We start from the raw sequence: 22977 nt of genomic DNA on the forward strand, positions 1-22977 counted from the left end.
ATACGTTAAAAACTTGAATGCAGAGGAATACAACGAAGAATATCCCCGAGCAGTCACCGCGATCGTTGAAAACCATTATGTCGATGACTATTTGGACAGTTTTATGACCACCGAAGAAGCTGCAACTGTAGCACAGGAGGTGACATTGGTTCACTCGCTGGGAGGATTTGAAATATGCCGTTTTCGCTCCAACTCCACTGACTTCCTCCGCAAAATAGGTGAACCGACTGCTGACGAACCGAAAAACTTGATGCTGGAAAGCGGTGCCACTAGCGAGTCCGTACTTGGGATGTCTTGGGACCCCATAAACGATTGCTTTTCCTATTCGTTCAATTTGCGGGACGATATACGTTCAGTAATAGATGAAGCACACATTCCTACAAAAAGGGAAGTCCTGAAAGTCGTAATGAGCCTTTTCGACCCACTAGGACTCGTTTCTCACTTTCTCGTCCATGGAAAAGCAATTATTCACTATTCAGGGAACTTGGGCTGCTGGAACTGGATGGGACGAGCCTATCAATGCAGACCTCAATCGAAAATGGCGCCAGTGAGTAACACTCTTCCCGAAGCTCAACGAACTGAACATTCCCCGGTGCTACTTCGTGCCATTTCCGCCCAACATCGATGATCTACAAGTTCACACTTTCGTTGATGCTAGCGCAGAGCGTTCATGATTAACAGAAATTTTAATCATGATTTATCATTGATGATTAAAATTCCAATTTTGGTGATTATTGATTATGATTAATGATTAATTAGATTTTAAGGATGATTAAAGATTATGATTAATGAATAAAATTGGTTTAATCTGTGATTATTGATTATGATTAATGATTAAAAATGGCTCATTGATTAAAAATCATGATTAATCAATCACAAAAAAATTGAAATGATTAAAATAAATTTATTGTTTCACATGTTTTTAAAGTTTCAAAAGTAAAAGGTAACTCTGTCCGGGAGATTTTTGAAAAAAGAATCATAAATTATATTTTTTAGAACAGCATTTGAACCAATTTAAATTGGATCATATATTTATATGATGAATCATTTTTGATGATGAATGATTAATGATTGATTAATATTTTTTTCTAATGATTATGATTACTGATTAATAATTAGATTGCAAAAACAGTGTGATTAAGATTAATGATTAATGATTGAATGAGATTTATTTGTGATTATGATTAATGATTTTGATTAATCTTAATCATTAATCATTAATCATGTTTAAATTTATGATTAATCATTAACGCTCTGCTAGCGATACAGCTTATTCTTGCGCGGTATATTTTCGGCTAGTGCATGAAGGTCACGTTCAAACAGCACTTGTGGGAGCTAAAAGTAAGGTTGCCCCTTTGAAAACATTGTCCACTCCTCGGCTAGAGTTGAAGGCTGCAGTTCTGGGAGTAAGATTTGCCGCAGCAATTCTCGAATACCATTCGCTTCCGGTATCCAAACGATTCTTCTGGAACGACTCCACTACTGTGCTTGCATGGATCCGGTCCGATCATCGAAGGTTCCACAAGTTTGTATCAGTTCGGATAGGCGAAATCCTTACTTTGAGCGAGCCACAGGAATGGAAATGGGTTCAATCCAAACTAAACGTTTCCGACGATGCAACGAAGTGGAAAAACGGACCTAATCTAGATTCGAATAGCTGCTGGTTCAAGGGTCCTGAATTTCTACGCCTGGACGAAATGGCATGGCCAATGCAACGATCCACAACCACAACCCTTGAGGAACTTCGACGTGTCCAAGCTCACTGGAACAATGAACCGGCGGTGGATTACTCCAGATTCAGCAGCTGGACAAGACTTCAACGTACGATGGCGTACGTCATACGCTTCATAGATAGATTGCGTCGACGAAATGTCGCGCGGAACTTCAAACGAGAAATACTCACTCGAGAAGAACTATCAAAAGCGGAAATTCTGCTGTGGAAAGTAGTACAACAGGAAACCTTCGCAGTGGAACGATCGGCATTGGCAAAGACACGGGGGGATCCAGATGCAAAACACTCTGCTGTTTCAAAATCGAGCTCACTTTACAAAGTTTGGCCGTATATGGATCGTCAAGGAGTCCTGCGAATGCGAGGCCGCATAGGTGCAGCGAGTTATTTGCCGTTTCAAGCAAGATATCCAGTAATACTCCCCAAGAAACATCCAGTAACTACTTTTTTGCAATTTCTAATCGTAATAGGCTGTTTTACCTCACGCAAATCTGACAGGAAAAGGCCTACTTTCCCACACCAAAGTAACAGTGCTGTAATGGTTCATTACAGCACTGATTTGCGTTGCGTAATGAACCATTACAGCACTTTTCAGTTTTGATCAACTTCTTGATGCTTTCTGGATGCATTTTTAAAAAAATTGTGACAACTGCACAGTATAACCTGCTATGATCAGATTTTCTTCAACATTGCTATGGTCATCAGTGTGCAGTTTGATGCAAAAGTATTGTTAAAAACTATCCCCAAGCGATAAGGCAGGAACAAATCTCATTTTCTTCTTTTGTCAAAGCGCTCGTTGACTCGTTAAGGGGGAGGATGATAAATAATAAATGTATTCGATGGAAAAATATCCAAACAATTAGGCAACATAGATAAACTCATCGGATTTATTAAGAAAGTTTCTGTGGAACTCGAATTACACCTTAAATTTGTTGATTTTCTTGAACATTTTATTTGTGCCCCCCTCAAAATGTTGAATTCCGACCAAAATTTTCCGAGGGGGCGGTGACATAAGAGAAAATCGAAATTTGTATTAGCCTAATTTATGAACTTGCAAAAAAACGTTGTACGCAACTCGGTGCAGAACTCGATTTTTACAGCACTCGTCGTAATTATCCGACTCGGCAAGCCTCGTTGGATAAATGTACGACTCGTGCTGTAAAAATCGTCATTCTGGACCTTGTTGCGTAAACTACTATTTTGCAATTTCTCATCGTAATAGGCTGTTTTACCTCACGCAAGTCTGACAGGAAAAGGCCTAATTTCCCGCACCGAATAAACAGTGCTGCAATGGTTCATTACAGCACTGATTTGCGTTGCGTAATGGACCATTACAGCACTGTTTTCAGTTTTGATCAACTTCTTGATGTTTTCTGGACGCAGTTCTGAAAAATTAGTGACAACTACACAGTATAACCTGCTATAATCAGATTTTCTTAAATAAGACTATGAACATCAGTGTGCAGTTTGATGGAAAAGTTTTGTTAAAAACTAACCTCAAGCGGTAATTTATAGGGGCATCTGGGGTAATACGCACTGTCGAGGCAAAACGCACCCCCTTTGTTTTTCAGGGATTATCGGTTTTAGAGCTTTGAAACCTTATCAGTCTAATAGAACGTCTTAATAAAAGAGCATCTGGAAAATTTTACATATCTGCGTTACGTAATTAGCGAGAAAAATGAATAAAATTGAAAAGCACGATTCTGATGTAATTTTCCCGATCGTTTGTCGAATGATTTGATGGTGAAAATCGACCAAACATCTAATGCTGTTGTGTTTATTCAGTTCATTGAGGGCAATGCTAAGCAGAGGAAAAATAACTTAAACAGTAATCTACGTAAATTATATGTTTTAAATTTTTGCTATTGATTGGGGCAATATGCACTCCATTGGTTGGGGCAAAACGCACCTATAGAAAACAAGCTGTAATAATATCTATGAGTGCTCTGTAAGTAATCGCAAACTAAATTGAGCTATTGTTTGTCCTAAAACATTATAAAACATGCATTTTGTCTAAGAAGTAAAAAGATTTCTAAACTCGACGGTGCATCTTGCCTCAATATTGTGGTGCGTCTTGCCCCTTTGTTTGAGTGCATCCTGCCCTATTGTTGTAGTGCATTTTACCCCGAGCAAGGGTGCATACTGCCCCGCATAAACATACGAAGCCGTAATGTTAGTCTTTACAAAAAACGTTATTTTCAAGAGCTGAACTGTATTAAGGCTGAAATTATGTTTGGTTTCTCTTAGAATGAAGGTACATATGCAATGAATGCATGCATTAAACCAATAAATTATTGCCTTTTTATATGCATTTGGACGCATCTTCCTTAAGTGGTGCGTATTACCCCAGAATCCCCTAAAATTGCAAAAAACGTTGTACGCAACTCGGTGCAGAACTCGATTTTTGCAGCACTCGTCGTAATTATCCAACTCGGCAAGCCTCGTTGGATAAATGTACGACTCGTGCTGTAAAAATCTTCATTCTGCACCTTGTTGCGTAAACTACTATTATCGTGGGGCGGTTTCATCATCTTTATCGTCACGCAAATCGAGAGACGGTCGTTAATGAGTTGCGACAGTATTTTGAAATAGCAAACCTGAGATCACTTGTGCTAAGGGTGGCCAAAGACTGCGCATGGTGTCGCATCAACAAGGCTTTTCCAAAACCACCGGTAATGGCACCTCTTCCCAAGGAAAGATTGGATCCATTTGTAAGACCCTTTACATACGTTGGCTTGGACTACTTTGGACCCGTTTTTGTCAAGGTGGGCAGGAGTCAGGCAAAACGGTGGATCGCTCTCTTCACATGCTTATCAATCCGAGCCGTGCATATGGAGGTCGTGCACAGTTTATCAACCGAATCGTGTGTCATGGCAATCCGAAGATTCGTATCACGCCGTGGTTCGCCTGCTGTGTTCTACTCTGATAATGGTACTTGCTTCCAAAGTGCCAACAAGCAACTGTTGGAGGAAATTGCTGCTGGAAACGAAGAGCTTGCATCTACTTTCACGAACGCTACAACCGAATGGAAGTTTATTCCGCCCGCTACTCCGCACATGGGTGGTGTGTGGGAGCGTTTAGTGAGATCGGTAAAAACAGCAGTTGGCTCGGCACTGGAACATCCCCGCAAGCCCAATGATGAAACGCTAGAGACTATAATCTATGAAGCCGAAGCATTAGTGAACTCCAGACCGCTCACATATATCCCCCTGGAATCAGCAGACCAAGAGTCACTTACGCCCAACCATTTCCTTTTGGGTAGTTCTACAGGAAACAAAATCGGACCAAAAGATGTACCTGAATACGCTACTCTCCGTAGCAGCTGGAATATGGCCCAACATATCGTTGGGGAATTTTGGAAAAGGTGGATAAAGGAGTATTTGCCAGTAATAACACGCCGAAGCAAGTGGTTAGAGGAAACCAAGGACATAGTTGAAGGAGACCTGGTTCTTATTGTGAATGGATCTGGACGAGCTCAATGGACTAGAGGACGAGTGGACAAAGTACTTGTAGGCAGCGATGGAAGAGTTCGTCAAGCGATAGTACGAACGGCGAATGGAACTCTGCGGCGGCCTGTAACGAAGTTAGCGGTGTTAGACGTCGAGAAAGAGCGTGAACCTACGAGACTTCAGGAACATCCAGGACACATACTGTTACGTATTGTGCAAAAACGCTGGCACACGAACAAAACGTTTTCCGCCGTTTTCTCCGGATATTCGGGAGAACCCGCATGACCCAAACCACGTAGATACTGCCGGAAGCAGCCATGATCATGAAAGGACTTGAGTCAGGAGGAATATTTTTTTTTCAATTCCGAAGGAATATTTTTAATCCAACTATCTACCCTCGGTATCATCCTATGGGTCCACCTTCCTTTGGTGGAACTGTCCCACGCGCGCTGCTATTTGACCATAGAGGCCATCCTGGCAGTCCTGCGTATGCCTCTTGTGCCGCGCATTTCGAAGCACACTATTTTCTCTCTGATAAGGATGGCGATGGGCACCATACCAGTGATGATCCGAAGAGCATCGTGTGACACGGTACGGTACGTGTTCGCACCCCCCGGGGGCACATCAGCCTGTACTTTTCAGCTTACCATGGTAGCTTTCGATACGTAACGTCGTGCACCACGCCGGTCGCCATACCTTAGTATGGACGAGGCAACACTTCGATCGAGTCATCGTATGCCTCCAGCGCAATGTCGTCACCAAAGCCGGCGATCTTCACTACCACCGGGAACTCTAACCTCAACACCTCATCGTACATGACATTCCATAATACCAGACCCAGGATGGAACCTTGCGGGACTCTTGAGGTTATGTGAAAGTACTTCCGACCCACCTCCGTGTCATAAACTAGTACTCGATTCTGGAAGTAGCTTCCGAGAATCTTGTACAGGTACCCGGGTATCAGCAGACGCAGGAGCGCATCGGCAATAGCCGCCCAACTGGCACTATATTGAACGCGCTCCTTACATCCAGAATCACTACTTCACAGTAGCGAATACCCTTCCTCTTACGCTGGAGCACTATCTCGGCTGTTTTTGTAACCTACAGGATAGCGTCTACTGTTGACCTCCCCTTCCGGAAGCCGAACTGGAGAGACCATTTGTGCCTCAGTGTGCCTCAACATTCTATTGAGGATGATCTTTTCGAGCACCTTCTCCGCCGTGTCGATCAAGCATTATGGTCTATATGCCGAAGGGTCTCCGGGTGGTTTCTCCGCCTTTGCCAATAGAACAAGGCTCTGTCGCTTCCAAACTTCTAGGAAAACTCCCTCGTCCGGACATTTCTGCATAGCAGTCCTGAACATCTCGGGAGCCTCTGCAATAGCTACTTTTAAGGCCAGGTTCGGAACTCCGTCCGGACCTGGGGCCTTACCTACGATAAGGGACTTTGCTATCCCCGCAAGTTCTACTTTGGTAAGCCTCTCCTTATCGTCAGCTCCAGTCTCCGGTTGTCCTACGAAAGACGGCCAAGGACAAGGATCATGACGCGGAAAAAGTCCTCCAATGATCCCCTCCAACATCTCTGGATATTGCTCTGTAGGAGCCATCACACCTCTCGTCTTGACGATCACGATCCTGTAGGCATCACCCCACGGATTCGCATTGGCACTCTTACAGAGACTCTTAAAGCAGGCCTTTTTGCTTGCTCTTATCTCAGTCTTCACCGCAACTTAGCAGCGGCGAACACCAGCTGCCGTTCGTTTCTCTCTATCCTGAGTTCGTGCTCGCTGCATCCGCTGCCTAGTCCGTAGGCAGGCGCGGCGCAGGTCCGCAATTGCTTGAGTCCATCAGTAATCCGATGCGTCTTCCAGTTGGACTTACCTAGGCATAGTCGCATCGCACGCACGTGAATATCAACTCGTCACCGCTTATAGCAGGATTCGCTCACGGCGGAGCGCCTCCCTGAATACCCCTTCTTGGAAGTATAATGTCTTTCACCTGCGAGGGCTTGGCCTTGGCCTAACCGCTTCTTCCTTTACCCGCTGCCTGCTGTTGTTGTAGTCTGTAGCGAACCGCCAGGTGATCGCTGTGAGCATAACCATCGTCTACTCTCCAGTTCGAACTACTTGTTAGACCAGGACTACAAAAAGTCACGTCGATTATCGACTCAGCACCGTTCCGACTAAAGGTACTCTCTTGGTCCCTCATTAGCCAGGTCGACATCTAGCGTGGCCAGTAGTGTCTCTAGCAGGATCTGACCCCGCTGATTCGCGAAACGGCTTCCCCATTCCATGGCCCAGGCATTGAAGCCACCCTCTATTACCACCGGTCTCTGCCCAGTCAGCACGGTCGTCATACAGTCATACAGCATGCGCATGCGAGAACAGCTCGATTGACCACCGCGAAGGCGCATAACAGCTACAGGAGAAGACCTCGTTTGCTTGGCGACCACGAAGCCCTCATAGGTATTGTCGGGTCGCCACCAAACCGGACTTCGCACAATCAAGTCGCGACGCGACCCAACTCGCAACGTTTTTGAATCATGTCAAATGTAGTGCGCATCCTTCCCGTTGTTGTCAGCAAGACAGCGCACTAGATGCGAAACAGTTGCGACACTTGTGGACCAAGAAAATAGCATTTTTTGATTGAATGTCTGTCTTGATTCCAACCGGATACACGGCGTGCATATGGTGAAGGTTTATCACAAAAAATTAGGCATCGCCAAATCCGCCGTTTTTCGAAAATATGGACTGCTAGCTTTCATTTAACGTGTTCCCCAAAAAAATCCACCGAGGGATCCCGAACAACTTTTTCAGAATACTGTTTTTCCACATACAAAATGCACGATTCCAAATTAATCCCTATTTCTACTTAACAAACATACCCAATTTTAGTATGAAAAAGTTCCCCCGATGGAATATTTCGATGTTGGGCTTGAATGACAGCTGGCAGCGTCAACTTTCACGTAGCGTAAAAATTAGCGATGCCCATTTTTTGTAATAAATTTGTTCTACCAGACACACCGTGGATAGACAATAGTAGACACCAACTCCTGGACGGGGCATTTACCCGTCGTCCATATCGCCGCCATGTTTCTGGACCCATTCACGACCTAATTGCCGTTGCCGGCGTGTGCTCGGCTTGGATCCGCTATGATGGCGATATTCGTCCCCACTTTGCTCCTATCAGAGCCTTTGCAATCCCATGACTTGTGTACTGGTTCCAGACATCTGAAACAAACCTCCGGTGGCTCGTGGAAGGTTAGATGACATACGCACCAGCCTACTTTGATTTTCCCTACTTTGATTTTCCCTACTACAAAGGCTACCTGGTGTCCTCGCCGTACCCTTCCGTACCCGCGTGACCACCTGTACCTCGCACTGTTACCGCAGTGCCGTGACGATCTCTTTCGCTTCTGTGCTCTCGTCTAGATTATTCACCTTCAGAGTCGCCTCCGCTGTAAGAGCGCTCACCTCAACCCCTACGTCAAGGACCTTTTCCTCCAGACATTCGCATGCAGCGCCCTTACGCTGCTTATCGCACTTGAGCTTAAGGATCATTTCACCCGTTGGCCACGAACTCGGCTTCGCTTCGCATCGCCTTCAAGACGTCCGAGTGTTTAGACGTTTCGGTCTTGATGACTAGCGCGCTTGCTAGCGCGTCACCTTTCTCGCGCTTGGCACCTACATCTCATGACCATCTAGCGGGTCCTCCCCTAGTCCGCCCTACTTTGTGGTTGCTGAGGGCCTGTTGGCGCGTATCCGGGACCAACTCCGGTCGGGTCGGGTGGACTGTATCACTCGGTAAATTTTCGGAAAGAAGGAATAACACCACTTTTGAATCACTACTTAAACACTACTTTTATTACTTTCACTTTTACACTACTTAACTTCTACTGGGAATTCACTTTTTCACTACACACTCGATTAGAATCACGCGACGGTAAAAATAATACTGGCTGACTCGAAGTTCCTATCCGCTATTTATATTTGACGATTGGAATTCTAGAAACTTCGAGTAAGCGCGCGACACCTGTTCCAGAACAGCGGAACACGCTGGTGGCACTCAATCTCATGATCGGTCGGCGCGGTCGGTGCGGCTGCTGTGGTGAGTTTGTGTGAGTTACCACACGATGACAACGGCGGCGGCGAGAGCATCTCACGGCACTCACCACAGACTCTCACGCTTGCTGGTGGATCTCGTTCTCGCAGTGACGTCGTCAGGATGGGTCGCGTTGGGGGTTGTTAATTGTGAGTGTTGGGTTTGGTGCTGCTGGTTGGTGTTATTGTTGCTGTGGGTTGTGTTACGCAGGGAGACGATGCACGTGCTATTCGTGATTGTCGTTATTATTGTCGCTCGGCTCGTTCCGTACGGAACATACTCCCCCCGGTTGACACGAAGTTTCAACAGCTTTCTCCGATGGCTCGTTGTCTTCAATCGGCAGGACTGCAATCTTGTTTATCGATCGGCGATATGTACTTCCATTGGAAAATACATCTACTGCGCGTACCAACCCGTCTGCACCAGGATACACTTGGGTGATGCGTCCTAGCTTCCAGTTGATTGGAGGTTGCGATTTGTCTTCCAATACAACTACCATTCCTGGGCGAAGGTTTGCCATGATCCTGACGTTTTTCGTTCGTTGTTGAAGGCTGCACAGATAATCCTTGGACCATGACTTCCAAAAATCCTCTCGCATTTTCTGAAGATATTGCCATCTCTTCAGTCGGTTCACCTTCATGCTCTCTAGGGACGGCTCCGGTATGGCTGTTAACGGACGACCTATTAGATAATGGGCTGGAGTTATGACGTTTTCGTCGGCTGGATCGGATGAAGTTGAAAACAGTGGTCTCCAGTTCATCACTGCTTCGATTTCAGTAAACACGGTTGCAAGTTCCTCAAAAGATAGCTTAGAATCACCAACAACTCGGATGAGATGCATTTTCATGGATTTCACTGCGGCCTCCCATAGGCCACCAAATTCTGGGGAGTTCGGCGGAATGAAATGCCACTCTATCTGCCTTGGTTGACAGAAGGATTGAACACGGTCGACGAAATGCTGGTCTAGGAATTGCTGGTAAAGCTGGCGCAATTCATTCTGGGCTCCTCGAAAGCTTGTTGCATTGTCAGAATGCAACTGGTGAACTATTCCTCGACGACTTACGAAACGTTGTAGCGCTGCGATGAAGGCATCTGACGTAAGATCCGAAACAGCCTCGAGGTGCACAGCTTTGGTTGCCATACACACGAATACCGCAACATAACACTTGACGAATCTGGAACGGTAATTGCCCATTCGAATCCAGAACGGACCTGCATAGTCAATTCCGGTGATTGAAAATGGGGGTGACGGAGTGATCCTAGGCTGCGGAAGGTTTCCCATCAGCTGAGTAGGCATTTTGGGGTTTGTTCGAAAACATTTCACACAGGTTCTTGTCACGTGTCGAACCGTTGAACGGGCGTTCAACAACCAGTACCTTTGGCGGATGGCAGCCATCAGTCCATTTTGCCCAAGATGCAGATGCTCGGTATGGAGTGCCTTTATCATCAGTTTCGTTAGTGGATGTTTGTTCGGCAATATGATCGGGTACTTTCTCTCAACTGGTAAGTTCGAGTGTTGAAGACGTCCTCCAACTCGTAGAACTCCATCAACCAATATTGGATTCAGGTTTCCTATTTTGCGACAAGGAACTCCAGTTTCCACTCGACGAATCTCATCAGCTAGTTCATTTTGCTGCATCATTTTGAGGATCACGTGGTTCGCACGGCGTAGTTCGACGACGGTTACGTGGCGTGCTGTTTGGCGCTCTGACTTTTCCTTCAAACGGGTGTTGCAGATGAATCGGAGTACCAAAGCCATCACACGTTCAATCTTCCTGAAGTCGCTGAATCGGGAAAACAATGGAAACTCCTCTTCTACTGCTGTAGCAACTGTTTCGACGGTTGTTATTTCGGGAAGCATATTCTCGGGGATGTCTTCGATGTCCTCTGCTTCGTACTCAACGCTCGAAAGGAATGACGGGCCGTACCACCAAAGACTGCTTTTGCACAAGTCGTTCGGAAGTAGTCCTCTGGAAACGATGTCCGCTGGGTTCTCCGTGGTTCGAATGTAGCACCATTGATATTCTGCTGTTTTACTGTTGATTTCGGCGATACGACTGCGTACAAAAACCTTGAGTCGATGTGCAGGTCGTTTCATCCAAGCCAGAACTATTTGGCTGTCCGACCAGAGAACGACGTGACGAAACTCCATCTGTAGGACATGGACTACCTTCTCAACTAGTCGAGTCAGTAGTAGTGCGGCACACAACTCCTTTCGGGGTGTCGATAACTCGTGTAGCGGTGCCACCTTGGATTTGCTGGTAACCAGTTTTAATTTGGCTGATCCGTCGGAGAAAAGGCTTCGTACGTAAACACATGCACTATACGCCACTGATGATGCATCGGCAAATCCGTGCAGTTCGTAGTCTACGGCTTCGTCGAAGGTAATTGTCTGGGAATAGCGATCGTATCAAGAGCTGACAAGGAATTTGCGAAGTCCTCCCAGAACTTCTGCGTTTGGTCGTTCACCGGATCATCCCATCCAATCTTGCATTGCCAGAGCCGCTGCACAAGTAGTTTGGCAACAACGATGACTGGTGACACAAGACCTAATGGATCGAACAGTCTTGCCACCTCGGAATAAATGATCCTTTTCGTGACGGGTTGCTTCAAACTGCGCTGAACTGGCCTGGCAATTTGGAAAATGTCGGCTTTCGGGTCCCACAGTAGGCCAAGTACCTTTATTACTCCATTCGGTCCATAATCTTCCAAAGCGGCTGGCTGCTCCTGTTCAGCTGTCGGAATGTGTTCCAGTAACTCGTTTGAGTTGGAACACCACTTGTGTAGCGAAAAACCTCCTTTCTGCATGATGCCCTTCAGCTGCTTCACTGCTTCAACAGCAGCTGGAAGCGAGTCTGCGCCCGAAAGGGCATCGTCGACGTAGAAATCCTCCTTCACGATACGGGCTCCAATAGGATAGTCTGTTGATTCGTCCTCGGCTAGTTGTTGCAAACAGCGGGTTGCTTGGAATGGTGCGGAGGCTGTCCCGTATGTTACCGTGGTAAGCTCCAGGACACGAAAGCGGTCGGATGGTTGCTCGCACCAAAACACTCGAAGAAAATGCGTGTCTCGGGGATCCATGATTATCTGGCGATACATCTTTGGAACGTCGGCGGTGAATGCAATTTTATACTTACAGAATCGTAGCATAACGTCATACAGTTCCTTCTGTACCGTTGCACCCACTTGAAGGACCTCGTTGAGCGAAAGGCTTGCTGCGTTTGCCTTTGCGCTAGCGTCAAATACCACTCGGCATTTGGTGGTTGAACTCGAAGGGCGAAGTACGGCGTGGTGTGGCAAATAGTAGTTTTGCTGCTTCGGATCGTCGTTTTCCTCTCGTATCTCTCGGCAGTGTCCCAGCTGCTCATATTCTCGCATAAACTCGATGTACTGCTGCTTCAATTCTGGGTTCTTCTGAAGTCTCTGTTGCAACATCTGGAACCTTTTCAAAGCAACAGAACGGCAATCATTCAGTTCGTTGGCGTTATCTCTGAACGGCAACCTCACGATGTAACGTCCATCTTCAGTCCGACGGTGAGTTGCGAGAAAATGAGCCTCGCACTCTTGCTCCTCGCTGGTTAATGGGCTGGCATCAGGCACTTCTTCAATTTCCCAAAAACGCGGAATTGCCTCCTCGACGTCGTCTAGCGATGCGGTGAGCGAGTGTTGTACCTCGTTGGCGGTGGAACGCTCTCTGAAGACTCCAGCTACCACCCATCCTAGGGAGGTTTCACGCAGCTCAGGGAAGTCTTCGTCGAGTTTGATGTGGCCGGGTCGTAGTAACTGCAGGAAGAGTTCTGCTCCGAGAAGCATGTCGATTTTCTCCGGCTTGTAGAACTCTGGATCTGCGAGTTGAACGCCAAAGGGGATGTTCCAGGAGGCAACGTCGATTTTGGCTGACGGAATGACTCCTGTGACGTTGGGCGTTATCAAGCACTGGATCTGCGCTTGATAGTCGGAAACTCTAGACCGGAACCTTACCTCAACTTTGTCGTGGGCGATAGTCTTGACGTCGTTGATACCTCGTATTGGCACGTCGACACGTTGTCTCTCGCTTCCGAGACGCTTCGCTAGATCAGCTGTGATAAAGTTCACCTGTGATCCGCTGTCCAGAAGCGCACGGCATGGATGAAGGCGATTGTTCCTATCCACCACGTTGACAACAGCTGTTAGCAGGAACACGGTCTTCGTGGAGTTGGCGTAGTTGCACGAGAGTTGCGGGGTCTCTCTGGTCGAGGTCGAAACGAATACCTTGTTCTGGTCGATGGGAGGGCGGTTCTCCTGAGCTGGGACGGACACACTTGGTTTCGGTTCTTGTTTTGGTTCCTCGTTGTGGAGCTGCGTATGATGCCGCTTCTGGCATTTCTGGCACGTCTTCGGCGATGGACAATCTCTAGCACTGTGCCCCTTGCGAAGACAATTGAAGCACACTCCGGATGTCCTTACCTTCTCAATCCTTTTCTCGAACGGCAGGCTGCTGATTGCGTCGCATTGGTAGTTACGATGTGGACCCTGGCAGAAATCACACTTGTCCTTCTTCTGCGATTCGGTCGCAGCGGCATGAACCTTCACGCCAGCTGCCTTCGATGGTGCTTGGCCTTTCGAACTCGGTTTCGGCAGTGGCTGGGAGGTGGGGTTTTGGAATGCCATTTCACAATTCTCCAGCATCTGGCACCTTGTCTGAAGAAACGAAATGGTCTGCGCATACGTTGGCAACTCACCTTTCTTTTGCGTGGCCTCCCATGCCATCCTCGTTGCTGGATCCATCGACGACGACAAGATGTGGACCAGGAAGAGGTCGGATACACCCAGGAACTTCTGCTCCAGATACTTCAAACTCTCGACATGGCGGGTACACTCGTCGTGGAGTCGTCGAAGCTCCTTGCAGGTTCCCGAAGCCATTTTCGGGATATTGAATAGGCCACGGATGTGTGTCTCGACGATGATCCTCTTGTTCTCGAAGCGGTCGGTGAGGATGGCCCATGCTTGTTGATAGTTTCCCTCGCTGATGACCTTGGCATCCAGAACTCCAGCTGCCTCACCAACAAGCGCCTTGTCTAGATGGTACAGCTTGATGGCGTCGGAATCGCCAGAGTTGGCCATCAGGTCCTGGAATATGGCCTTGAACTTCGGCCAGTTAGCGTACGATCCATCGAAGGTGGGGATCGGGACCTTCAATGGTTGCTGCTGCACGATTACCTGAGGTTGTGGGAGTGGAGCTCTGGTGGCATCAGTATCTCTGGAAACCATCAATTCGTCGATGACGGTGCGAACGTGGTTGTATCGCTCTTCGAACGCAATGTAGATCTCCTCTTGTTGGCGAAAGGCTTCATCCGGAATTGCGGCGATGAGTTTGCTGTGCACGGCACTGAATTCGTTGTAGGCGTCGTCGATGTTCTTCAAATACGAAGGGCTCAACTGCGAAGGGCTGATCACGTGTTTGGCAGTGGCAAGTGCCCTTTGCACCCGCGTCAGCTTCATACTTACTTGATCACGCTGGCGGGACAACGACGACAACTCCTTCAGTGTCTCAGCATCGGCGGTGATTTCCCAGTTGGTCGAGTAATTTTCCACATCAGCGTCCAGCTGCTGCTTCAGCTTTGCAGCTGCAGCGGCCTTAGCTGCCCTGGTCTTCGGCGTATGGCTCTGCGACATGAGGGAAATCCTTCGGGTAGCTAACGACGGTGCAAGTGCGTGTCAGGTCGGGGCGGCGGTGCAGAGTACTCCTCGGGCGATTGACGACAAGTTCGGAACAACTCACAAGCGGCGGCGGTAGTAGCGATTCTCTCCTTGGTCGGTGCACGTTCTGGCAAGGGTGCCACGCAAACGTGTCGGGCGGCGGTGTCGTATCCTTTCCAACGGCGGCGGGGCGGCACTGGATCCGGTTCGCTAGGACCACTATGTTGGCGCGTATCCGGGACCAACTCCGGTCGGGTCGGGTGGACTGTATCACTCGGTAAATTTTCGGAAAGAAGGAATAACACCACTTTTGAATCACTACTTAAACACTACTTTTATTACTTTCACTTTTACACTACTTAACTTCTACTGGGAATTCACTTTTTCACTACACACTCGATTAGAATCACGCGACGGTAAAAATAATACTGGCTGACTCGAAGTTCCTATCCGCTATTTATATTTGACGATTGGAATTCTAGAAACTTCGAGTAAGCGCGCGACACCTGTTCCAGAACAGCGTGGAACACGCTGGTGGCACTCAATCTCATGATCGGTCGGCGCGGTCGGTGCGGCTGCTGTGGTGAGTTTGTGTGAGTTACCACACGATGACAACGGCGGCGGCGAGAGCATCTCACGGCACTCACAACAGACTCTCACGCTTGCCGGTGGATCTCGTTCTCGCAGTGACGTCGTCAGGATGGGTCGCGTTGGGGGTTGTTAATTGTGAGTGTTGGGTTTGGTGCTGCTGGTTGGTGTTATTGTTGCTGTGGGTTGTGTTACGCAGGGAGACGATGCACGTGCTATTCGTGATTGTCGTTATTATTGTCGCTCGGCTCGTTCCGTACGGAACAGGGCCTAACAACGGTCACAACCACCTTTTCCCTTCCATTCGGGACGGGCCAGCCTTTTCAGGCCCATACTTCCCAGCTTTCCGCGACGCCTGGCTGGGATCCACCTTCTAGCATTGCTGCTGACCCTCAGGGTTAGTAACCGCTTGGCCTTACGGGCACCGCTTGGCAGCTTCTGCCATCGTATTCGACACGCCTTTTGGGCTACCTGAAAAAGCGAAACCCTCCGTCTGGGTAGACGTCGTAACCTTTGGTTTCGCCGGTTTTACTGTTGCTGCAGTTCCCATGAGTTTCTCGTGGTCTTGTTTGGCTTAAATTGCCTGCTTGAAATCTTTGCTTATATTAGACTTCGAGAACGCAAAGTCAATGATTTTGCCAAGCTGCTGCATAGTCACCTCCATCGCAGACACCTTGAATTGGGGTTAGTAGTCCTACACAGATAAAAATAATGAGATTTACACGTCATGTAAACTTCATTTTAGTCATGTAAACTTAGTGTTATGATGGTTTACATGATATATCATGTAAATTTGTGTTATATGTCATGTAAACACACAGAGTCATGCTGAATTACATGACATATAATGGAAGTTTACATGATATTTTATGACTTTTACATGACGTGTCATGTAAACTTCTGTGATATCCCACGCTCCAATCATGTGCATCATATGTCACAGAATTTTACACTCTTTTTTCGATCTGTGTATTCTTAGCCGGCAACTACACGGATGACTCGCAAAAGGGATTTGTTGCGTGTAAAATATGTAATACGTACACTTTTACGACGCGACTATTCTTGCTAGCATGGGTACCGCGGCTTTTCAGACGGTACGTTGCGGAATGCGAAATCTTCAGGCACATCAACCTTGATCCGCTCTAAGTTCTGGTCAACCGCTAGCGTACACGACTACGCAGTGGTGCCATACCGTAGTTGTTGCGGTGTTATGCGACGGTTGTATCAAGGAGCTTCCGCTTGCTCTAAGATATCGCCGTACTGGCCCTCTTGCAGGTGTATTTAACGAGGCTGTTCAGCCTGTTATCGATCATGATCTCCATCAGCTGTTTCAAACTGGATACCTGAAAATTCGGAGCCATCTATCTGTCCTCCTGATAAAAACCATTAACATTGATCGAATAAAACGCTCCAGCTTTTCGGCGGCATCCAGCAGACAGGTTGGTTTGCACCAGGTGGCTTCTCGGGCTTAGGCTGTAGATCCAGTGGAGCACGGTCTACAGAACGTTGAGCTAAACTACCGTGTATGCACCAAACTTTGCGCAGTTAAGAAAAATCAAATTTCTAATCGTTATAAAAAATACAAATAAACAAATAATATCATGAACAACATGCTCATACGATAGACTAATGATCCTTCTTTGAGTCTGCAATATTTAAAAAATCATAATATGAACCAAAAAATACTTAAAATAGAAAAACTATTTCATTGCCTTGTTCCTAACTTTGCGCACAAAATCTTCGATTGTTCCTAACTTTGCGCATGGTGTGCCTAACTTTGCGCATGCTATGGATTGCTTGAAAAAGTCATCAAAAATACTATTATTAAATTAAATTTTAATGTTTCCCCATTGAACTGAAGTTATTCAGGTAGTGTGCTCTGAACTGATCTTTGTTGAAATACTTTGTCCTACGAGACAGGGGCGACGGAGGCCTCCGGCAGTTCTTGAATTCGTCTGCGGTTCGTACTAGGCACCTACCCTGTGAACAATCCAAAATTCATGAGGGGTTTTCCAGTGGGTAGAGATCAAAGGTAAAAGCTTCCTGATAAATGGAGTGATCGTTACGGATAGGAACAATAAGAGATCATTTAAATATGACGTTCATCTTTGGTGGGAGGGGGGTGGGGTTGGAGTTGTCTGAAAAAGTGTGATATGCCATGTATTAGGTATAGGTACTATGAAGCGTGACGGGGTAACCCGGGGGAGGGGGGGGGGGGGGTGTTCTAAAATTCAAAAAAATGGTGGACGTCATATTTGAATCGTCCCTAACATTGACCGCCGGAAAAGTCAAATGAAGGACTGTTCACAAATCACGTAACATTGTATACAGACCAAGAGTGCCTGCCGTAGTGCTACGGTTCATACAATTTTCTACTAATTTCCATACAAAATTTGCTACATGGTGGAGGCAGGCCTGAAATTGTCAATACAATTGTTACATAATATTTAAATGGTTCATAAGTCATGTATTCACGTTCATTATGCATTTACTGAAAGTGCGCAAAAATTAGAAACACAGTGCAAATATTGGTTCCAAACATTGCGCACCACTATTTACTAGTTAAATTGAAAAAATTATTACGAACTGTGATTGATATTACTAGAATATCACCTTTTTTGTCAATTAACTGCAAAATTAATCATCGTTGCAAAGTTTTATCGAGGAAAATGTTTATTTTTAGTAGAGTTACTTCTTGGCAGCCGTGTTAAGGCGAGGCAAATTTTGACGTTTTTGTGTATTTTTTGTTTATTATTCAACATAAACAAAGATTTTATGGTAATATAATTTTTGTCAAATAATGTTTATGTTTACACAATGCTAGTGCAATGATTAAACTGGTGAAAATGTTGACATTTTGTTATTTTTTAAATAATTTTACAAGAATGCGCAAAGTTTGGACCTGCGCAAAGTTAGGTGCGCACACGGTACTCAGATTGCGGACGCGCAAAATCAAAAGAAAGCTTGCTGCTGAAATTCAATTGCAACTAGTCACAAAGAAATAGGTAGAATTTATTGAAACTATCAACTATATAATACTTTTGCTCGATGTTATCCAAATCCTTCATGCAAGTGGATGAATTTACACGAATGCTTCCGATATTGCCTGCAAATGCCTCTGATATCTTTGGTCAGACCTTTCGGGCCACAACTGAATACGTTCACGGATTTTCTGTAAATAATTGTGCATGAGAAGCATGAAATTCAACAAGATTTTTAGGACTCACCCAGCATATAAAGTCGCTAGATCTAGAAACACCTCGTCCCAGTCTGGACGACCTTTGCTAATGCGTGCCTTCAGGATAGGGTAGTCTCCAAAGTACTCGTCTATAATACTGGTATTGTAGTTACGGGTTAGAAACAGTTTCAAAGTGAATCGATCCGGTTTATTCTGCTTCCAAAACTGGAATTTTCACAGTTAAATTATTCACCGAAAATAATCTTGTTCGTCCGCTGTAGTACCCTTTCTTGAAGCTTCGTCAACTCATCAGCAAACCAGGTGAACATTTCCGCTTTACGCACGATCCATATGAGATGGATTCTTGTAGGGCGATCAGTGTTGAAGTTTCTGAAAGTACAACATAAATCAATCCTTTGTTCATCAGAGAAACTTTTCAAAAAACCTTACAGAAGATGTCGGACGAATCCGGCAAACGGAGTAATACCGACTCCCGCCCCTATGTAGACCATCCGTTTGCACTTCAGCATACCGGTCATCGCCGATGGGTATGGTCCGTCCAGCAAGAATTGAACCTTTCCAAGGGCATCGATCCCTGCACCGCTTTGTTTTAGACGTTCTTTCTCGGATACTAAGTCGTACAGCCGTTGCGTCCAGTCACCTCGTACGGCCACGGTTAGCGATACCGTATTGTGGATTGCTGTTGGAAACTAGATAACGAAGGTTGATGAAAAATACCGTTACATGCGCCTTCACAGTTCAGGGTAACTTACGTCAACCACCGTAAACGGATGCCATTCAATGGTGGAGATTGCCGGGCATTGTAGGAGGACGTACTGGCCGGCAGATATCATTATTCGTTTGCTGCTGGTGAACCTTAGGCGCAGATATACTCCGTTCGCAGGTAACACGTACGATTGTAAGGTAGAAACTTTCTGCCTGTCCGAGTGTGCCGTAAGGTATCGAATGGTTACGTCGAGGACGTAAATGGAAAGTCCTATCAGTGGCCAGATCCAAGCCTATAATAGAAAATGAGATATAGCTGATATTATTAGTACTTCGCTACCACACCATCCCTATTGCTTAAAGAGTTGTTTAAACATTCCCCCTGGTCTTTTTTTTGACATGGTATTTGGCAATAATAACCCGGCAGCGGTTGCGTCGTGTACTGAAAAATGCACGCTCTTAGTACACAGCGTAACTGTGGTGTCGCTGAAGGTGATCGAAGACGCGACTGTTCGAGAGATATTTAACCTTCCGTAACTCGCGCGGTTGACTACCTGCGTCAGCACCACGCAAATGCTGAATACAAAAAGCGAGATTTTTTCAACGTGTTGTACAAAATACAACAGCGCGATCGCTCGTGGGTTAAAAGAAATCTTGACGAAGTTTTAAAATATGTCATCAAAATTCTCAGTAGAAAATTTTCATTGAATTTTCAAAAGAACAATTACTGTTTAGTGGGTTATTAGAAAATTTAGAACTAGGATATATGCGCAGGATGAAAGATTTCCAGCCCCTAACCTCATAGAGATTGAGGAGGAGGTTGGCCGGTTGAAAAAAAACAACAAAGCCACTGGAGCAGATCAACTACCAAACGAGCTTCTAAAATACGGTGGAGAAGCACTGGTGAGAGCACTACACTGGGTCATCACCAATAAATTGGAAGAGGAATGGATGGAAGGTATCGTATGTCCCATCTACAAAAAGGGCGACAAGTTGGATTGCGGGAACTGTCGCGCAATCACACTACTGAGCGCTGTCTACAAAGTACTCTCTCAAATTTTATGCCGCCGTCTATCACCGATTGCAAGAGAGTTCGTGGGGCAATATCAGGCTGGATTCATGGGCGAACACGCTACAACGTACCAGATGTTCGCCATCCGCCAGGTGTTGCAGAAATGCCGCGAATACAACGTGCCCACACATCACTTGTTCATCGATTTCAAATCGGCGTATGATACAATCGATCGAGAACAGCTTTGGCAGATCATACACGAATACGGATTCCCGGATAAACTGAAACGATTGATCAAGGCAACGATGGATCGAGTGATGTGCGTAGTTCGAGAATCAGGGACACTCTCGAATCCCTTCGAATTTCGCAAAGGGTTACGGCAAGGTGATGGTCTTTCGTGCTTGCTGTTCAACATTGCTTTTAGAGGGTGTAATAAGGAGAGCGGGGATGAACACGAGTGGAACGATTTTAACGAAGTCCGTTCAGCTGCTTGGTTTCGCTGATGATATTGATATTGTAGCTCGCAAATTTGAGACGATGGCGGAAACGTACATTCGACTAAAGAGTGAAGCCAGGCGAATCGGATTAGTCATTAATGTGTCGGAGACAAAGTACATGATGACAAAGAGCACCAGGGAGGAATCGCCGCACCCGCCACCCCGATTTTCTATCGACGGTGATGAAATCGAGGCGGCTGAAGAATTCGTGTATTTGGGCTCACTTATTACCGCCGACAACGACACCAGCCGAGAGGCGCATTATGGCAGGAAATCGAGCTTACTTTGGACTTGCAGAACTCTACGATCGAACAAAGTTCACCGTCACGCGAAGTAAACTACCTACAAAACGCTGATTAGACCGGTATTCCTCTATGGGTACGAAGCATGGACTCTACGTGCAGAGGACCAACGCGTCCTTGGAGTTTTCGAACGGAAGGTGCTCCGTACCATCTATGGTGGCGTGCAGATGGAAGACGGGACGTGGAGAAGGCGAATGAACCACGGGCTGTATCAGCTGCTGAGAGAACCAACCATCGTCCACACCGCGAAAATCGGTAGGCTACGGTGGGCGGGTCACGTCATCAGGATGTCGGATAGCAACCCAACTAAAATGGTTCTCGAGAGTCATCCGACCGGTACAAGAAGACGTGGTGCGCAGCGAGCTAGGTGGGTCGACCAGATGCGGATCCTTCGCAGAGCGCGGAACTGGAGACGCGCAGCCATGGATCTAGCAGAATGGAGACGACTCCTATGTACAGCAGAGGTCACTCAGGCCTTCAGGTATCAGGTATCAGTAGGTCGGCTCTAGAGGCACGTTCTCCTCCATTTGGGAAATTTGTGCCATCGCCATGAACACGAGCCTATTCATCATTTACCTGACGGAGAAGGGAAGGAAAAAGGATAGGAGATGGGAAAGGACAGGTAAGGGAATAGGATCGTCATACTCGCAAAAGCGTACCACAATGGGTTCACATAGCGTCCTGAAAAGGACACTGTAATAACGCATAAGCGTGCCACAATGGGTTCGAACAGCGCCCTGAGAAGGGCACTGTGATAATGCATAAAGCGTAAAGAGAGCCTATAGCTCTTTACCACAGCGGGTCAAGAACAACAGAACGTCCTGAAGATTCAGGTTTCTGAAGTCAGTTTCACTTAATAAGTGTTTCCCGAGTACTCGGAAACGCAATTGCGCAAAAGCTGGACAGTTACATATTAAATGATACGAAGTTCCATAATCGGATTCACAGCTATCACATGCAAATGAATCAGCTTGCTGAATATTCGCCATGTGATAACTGAGTCGGCAGTGGCCAGTCAATGCTTTGACCAGCATGCTGCAATTCTGCTTTGACAGATTTGTTAGATACTTTGCCACCCCTAGAGATGGCTCAGTACAATACAATTTTGTTTGACGACATGACTCCTAACTATTCCAGTATTGTTTGTGCTGAGTGGCAGCCCAGGTGTCAATCTGAAGCTTCACCCAACACTTGGATACCGGAATAGCTGGCTCAGGGCCAATGAAGTCATGTGATGCTCCAGTGCGAGCTAACTCATCAGCCAATTCATTTCCAGCGATGGAAGAATGGCCAGGTACCCATACAAGGTGAACAGCGTTTGCTGAATTCAGCTCCTCAATTTGAGTTCGACAAGCGATAACTATCTTCGACCTGGAGTAGGCCGAAGCAAGTGCTTTAATAGCAGCCTGGCTATCTGAACAGAAGTATATTACTTTGCCCATTACGTGCTGCTGAAGTGCTGATTGCACTCCGCACATAAGAGCAAAGATTTCGGCCTGAAAAACGGTGCAGTGTCTGCCAAGTGAATAAGACTGATACAGCCTTAGCTCACGAGAATAAACACCAGCACCTGCTCGACCTTCTAGAAGGGAGCCATCAGTGTAACATACGATGCCGTCTGAAATACTTCTCTCCAGATAACCAGATGTCCACTCTTCTCGGGAAGGGAATTTCGTGGAAAATGTCCTATATGGAAAATTACAAGCAATTGTAAGAT

The 22977-nt window shown here is 46.4% G+C and overlaps 1 protein-coding gene and 1 long non-coding RNA gene across 3 annotated transcripts in view; both read right to left on the minus strand.

The window, feature by feature from the left end:
• Window positions 1-22977, minus strand: part of LOC134291400 (uncharacterized) — a 286882-nt gene that overhangs the window by 50432 nt on the left and 213473 nt on the right. The window lies entirely within an intron of this gene.
• The window catches only part of LOC109422714 (NADPH oxidase 4-like), a 30333-nt gene continuing 25869 nt past the window's right edge, over window positions 18514-22977 (minus strand). For both annotated transcript variants that reach the window (XM_062856969.1, XM_062856970.1), the window contains exons 8-12: window positions 19497-19742; window positions 19174-19433; window positions 19008-19113; window positions 18773-18948; window positions 18514-18717 (exon numbers count right to left, since the gene is read on the minus strand). In XM_062856969.1, the coding sequence (XP_062712953.1) occupies window positions 18597-18717; window positions 18773-18948; window positions 19008-19113; window positions 19174-19433; window positions 19497-19742 (909 nt within the window). In that variant the 3' untranslated portion in view covers window positions 18514-18596. The remainder of the gene's footprint in view (window positions 18718-18772; window positions 18949-19007; window positions 19114-19173; window positions 19434-19496; window positions 19743-22977) is intronic.

Source organism: Aedes albopictus, chromosome 3 (genome assembly GCF_035046485.1).
Source record: "Aedes albopictus strain Foshan chromosome 3, AalbF5, whole genome shotgun sequence".
Lineage (NCBI taxonomy): Eukaryota > Metazoa > Arthropoda > Insecta > Diptera > Culicidae > Aedes > Aedes albopictus.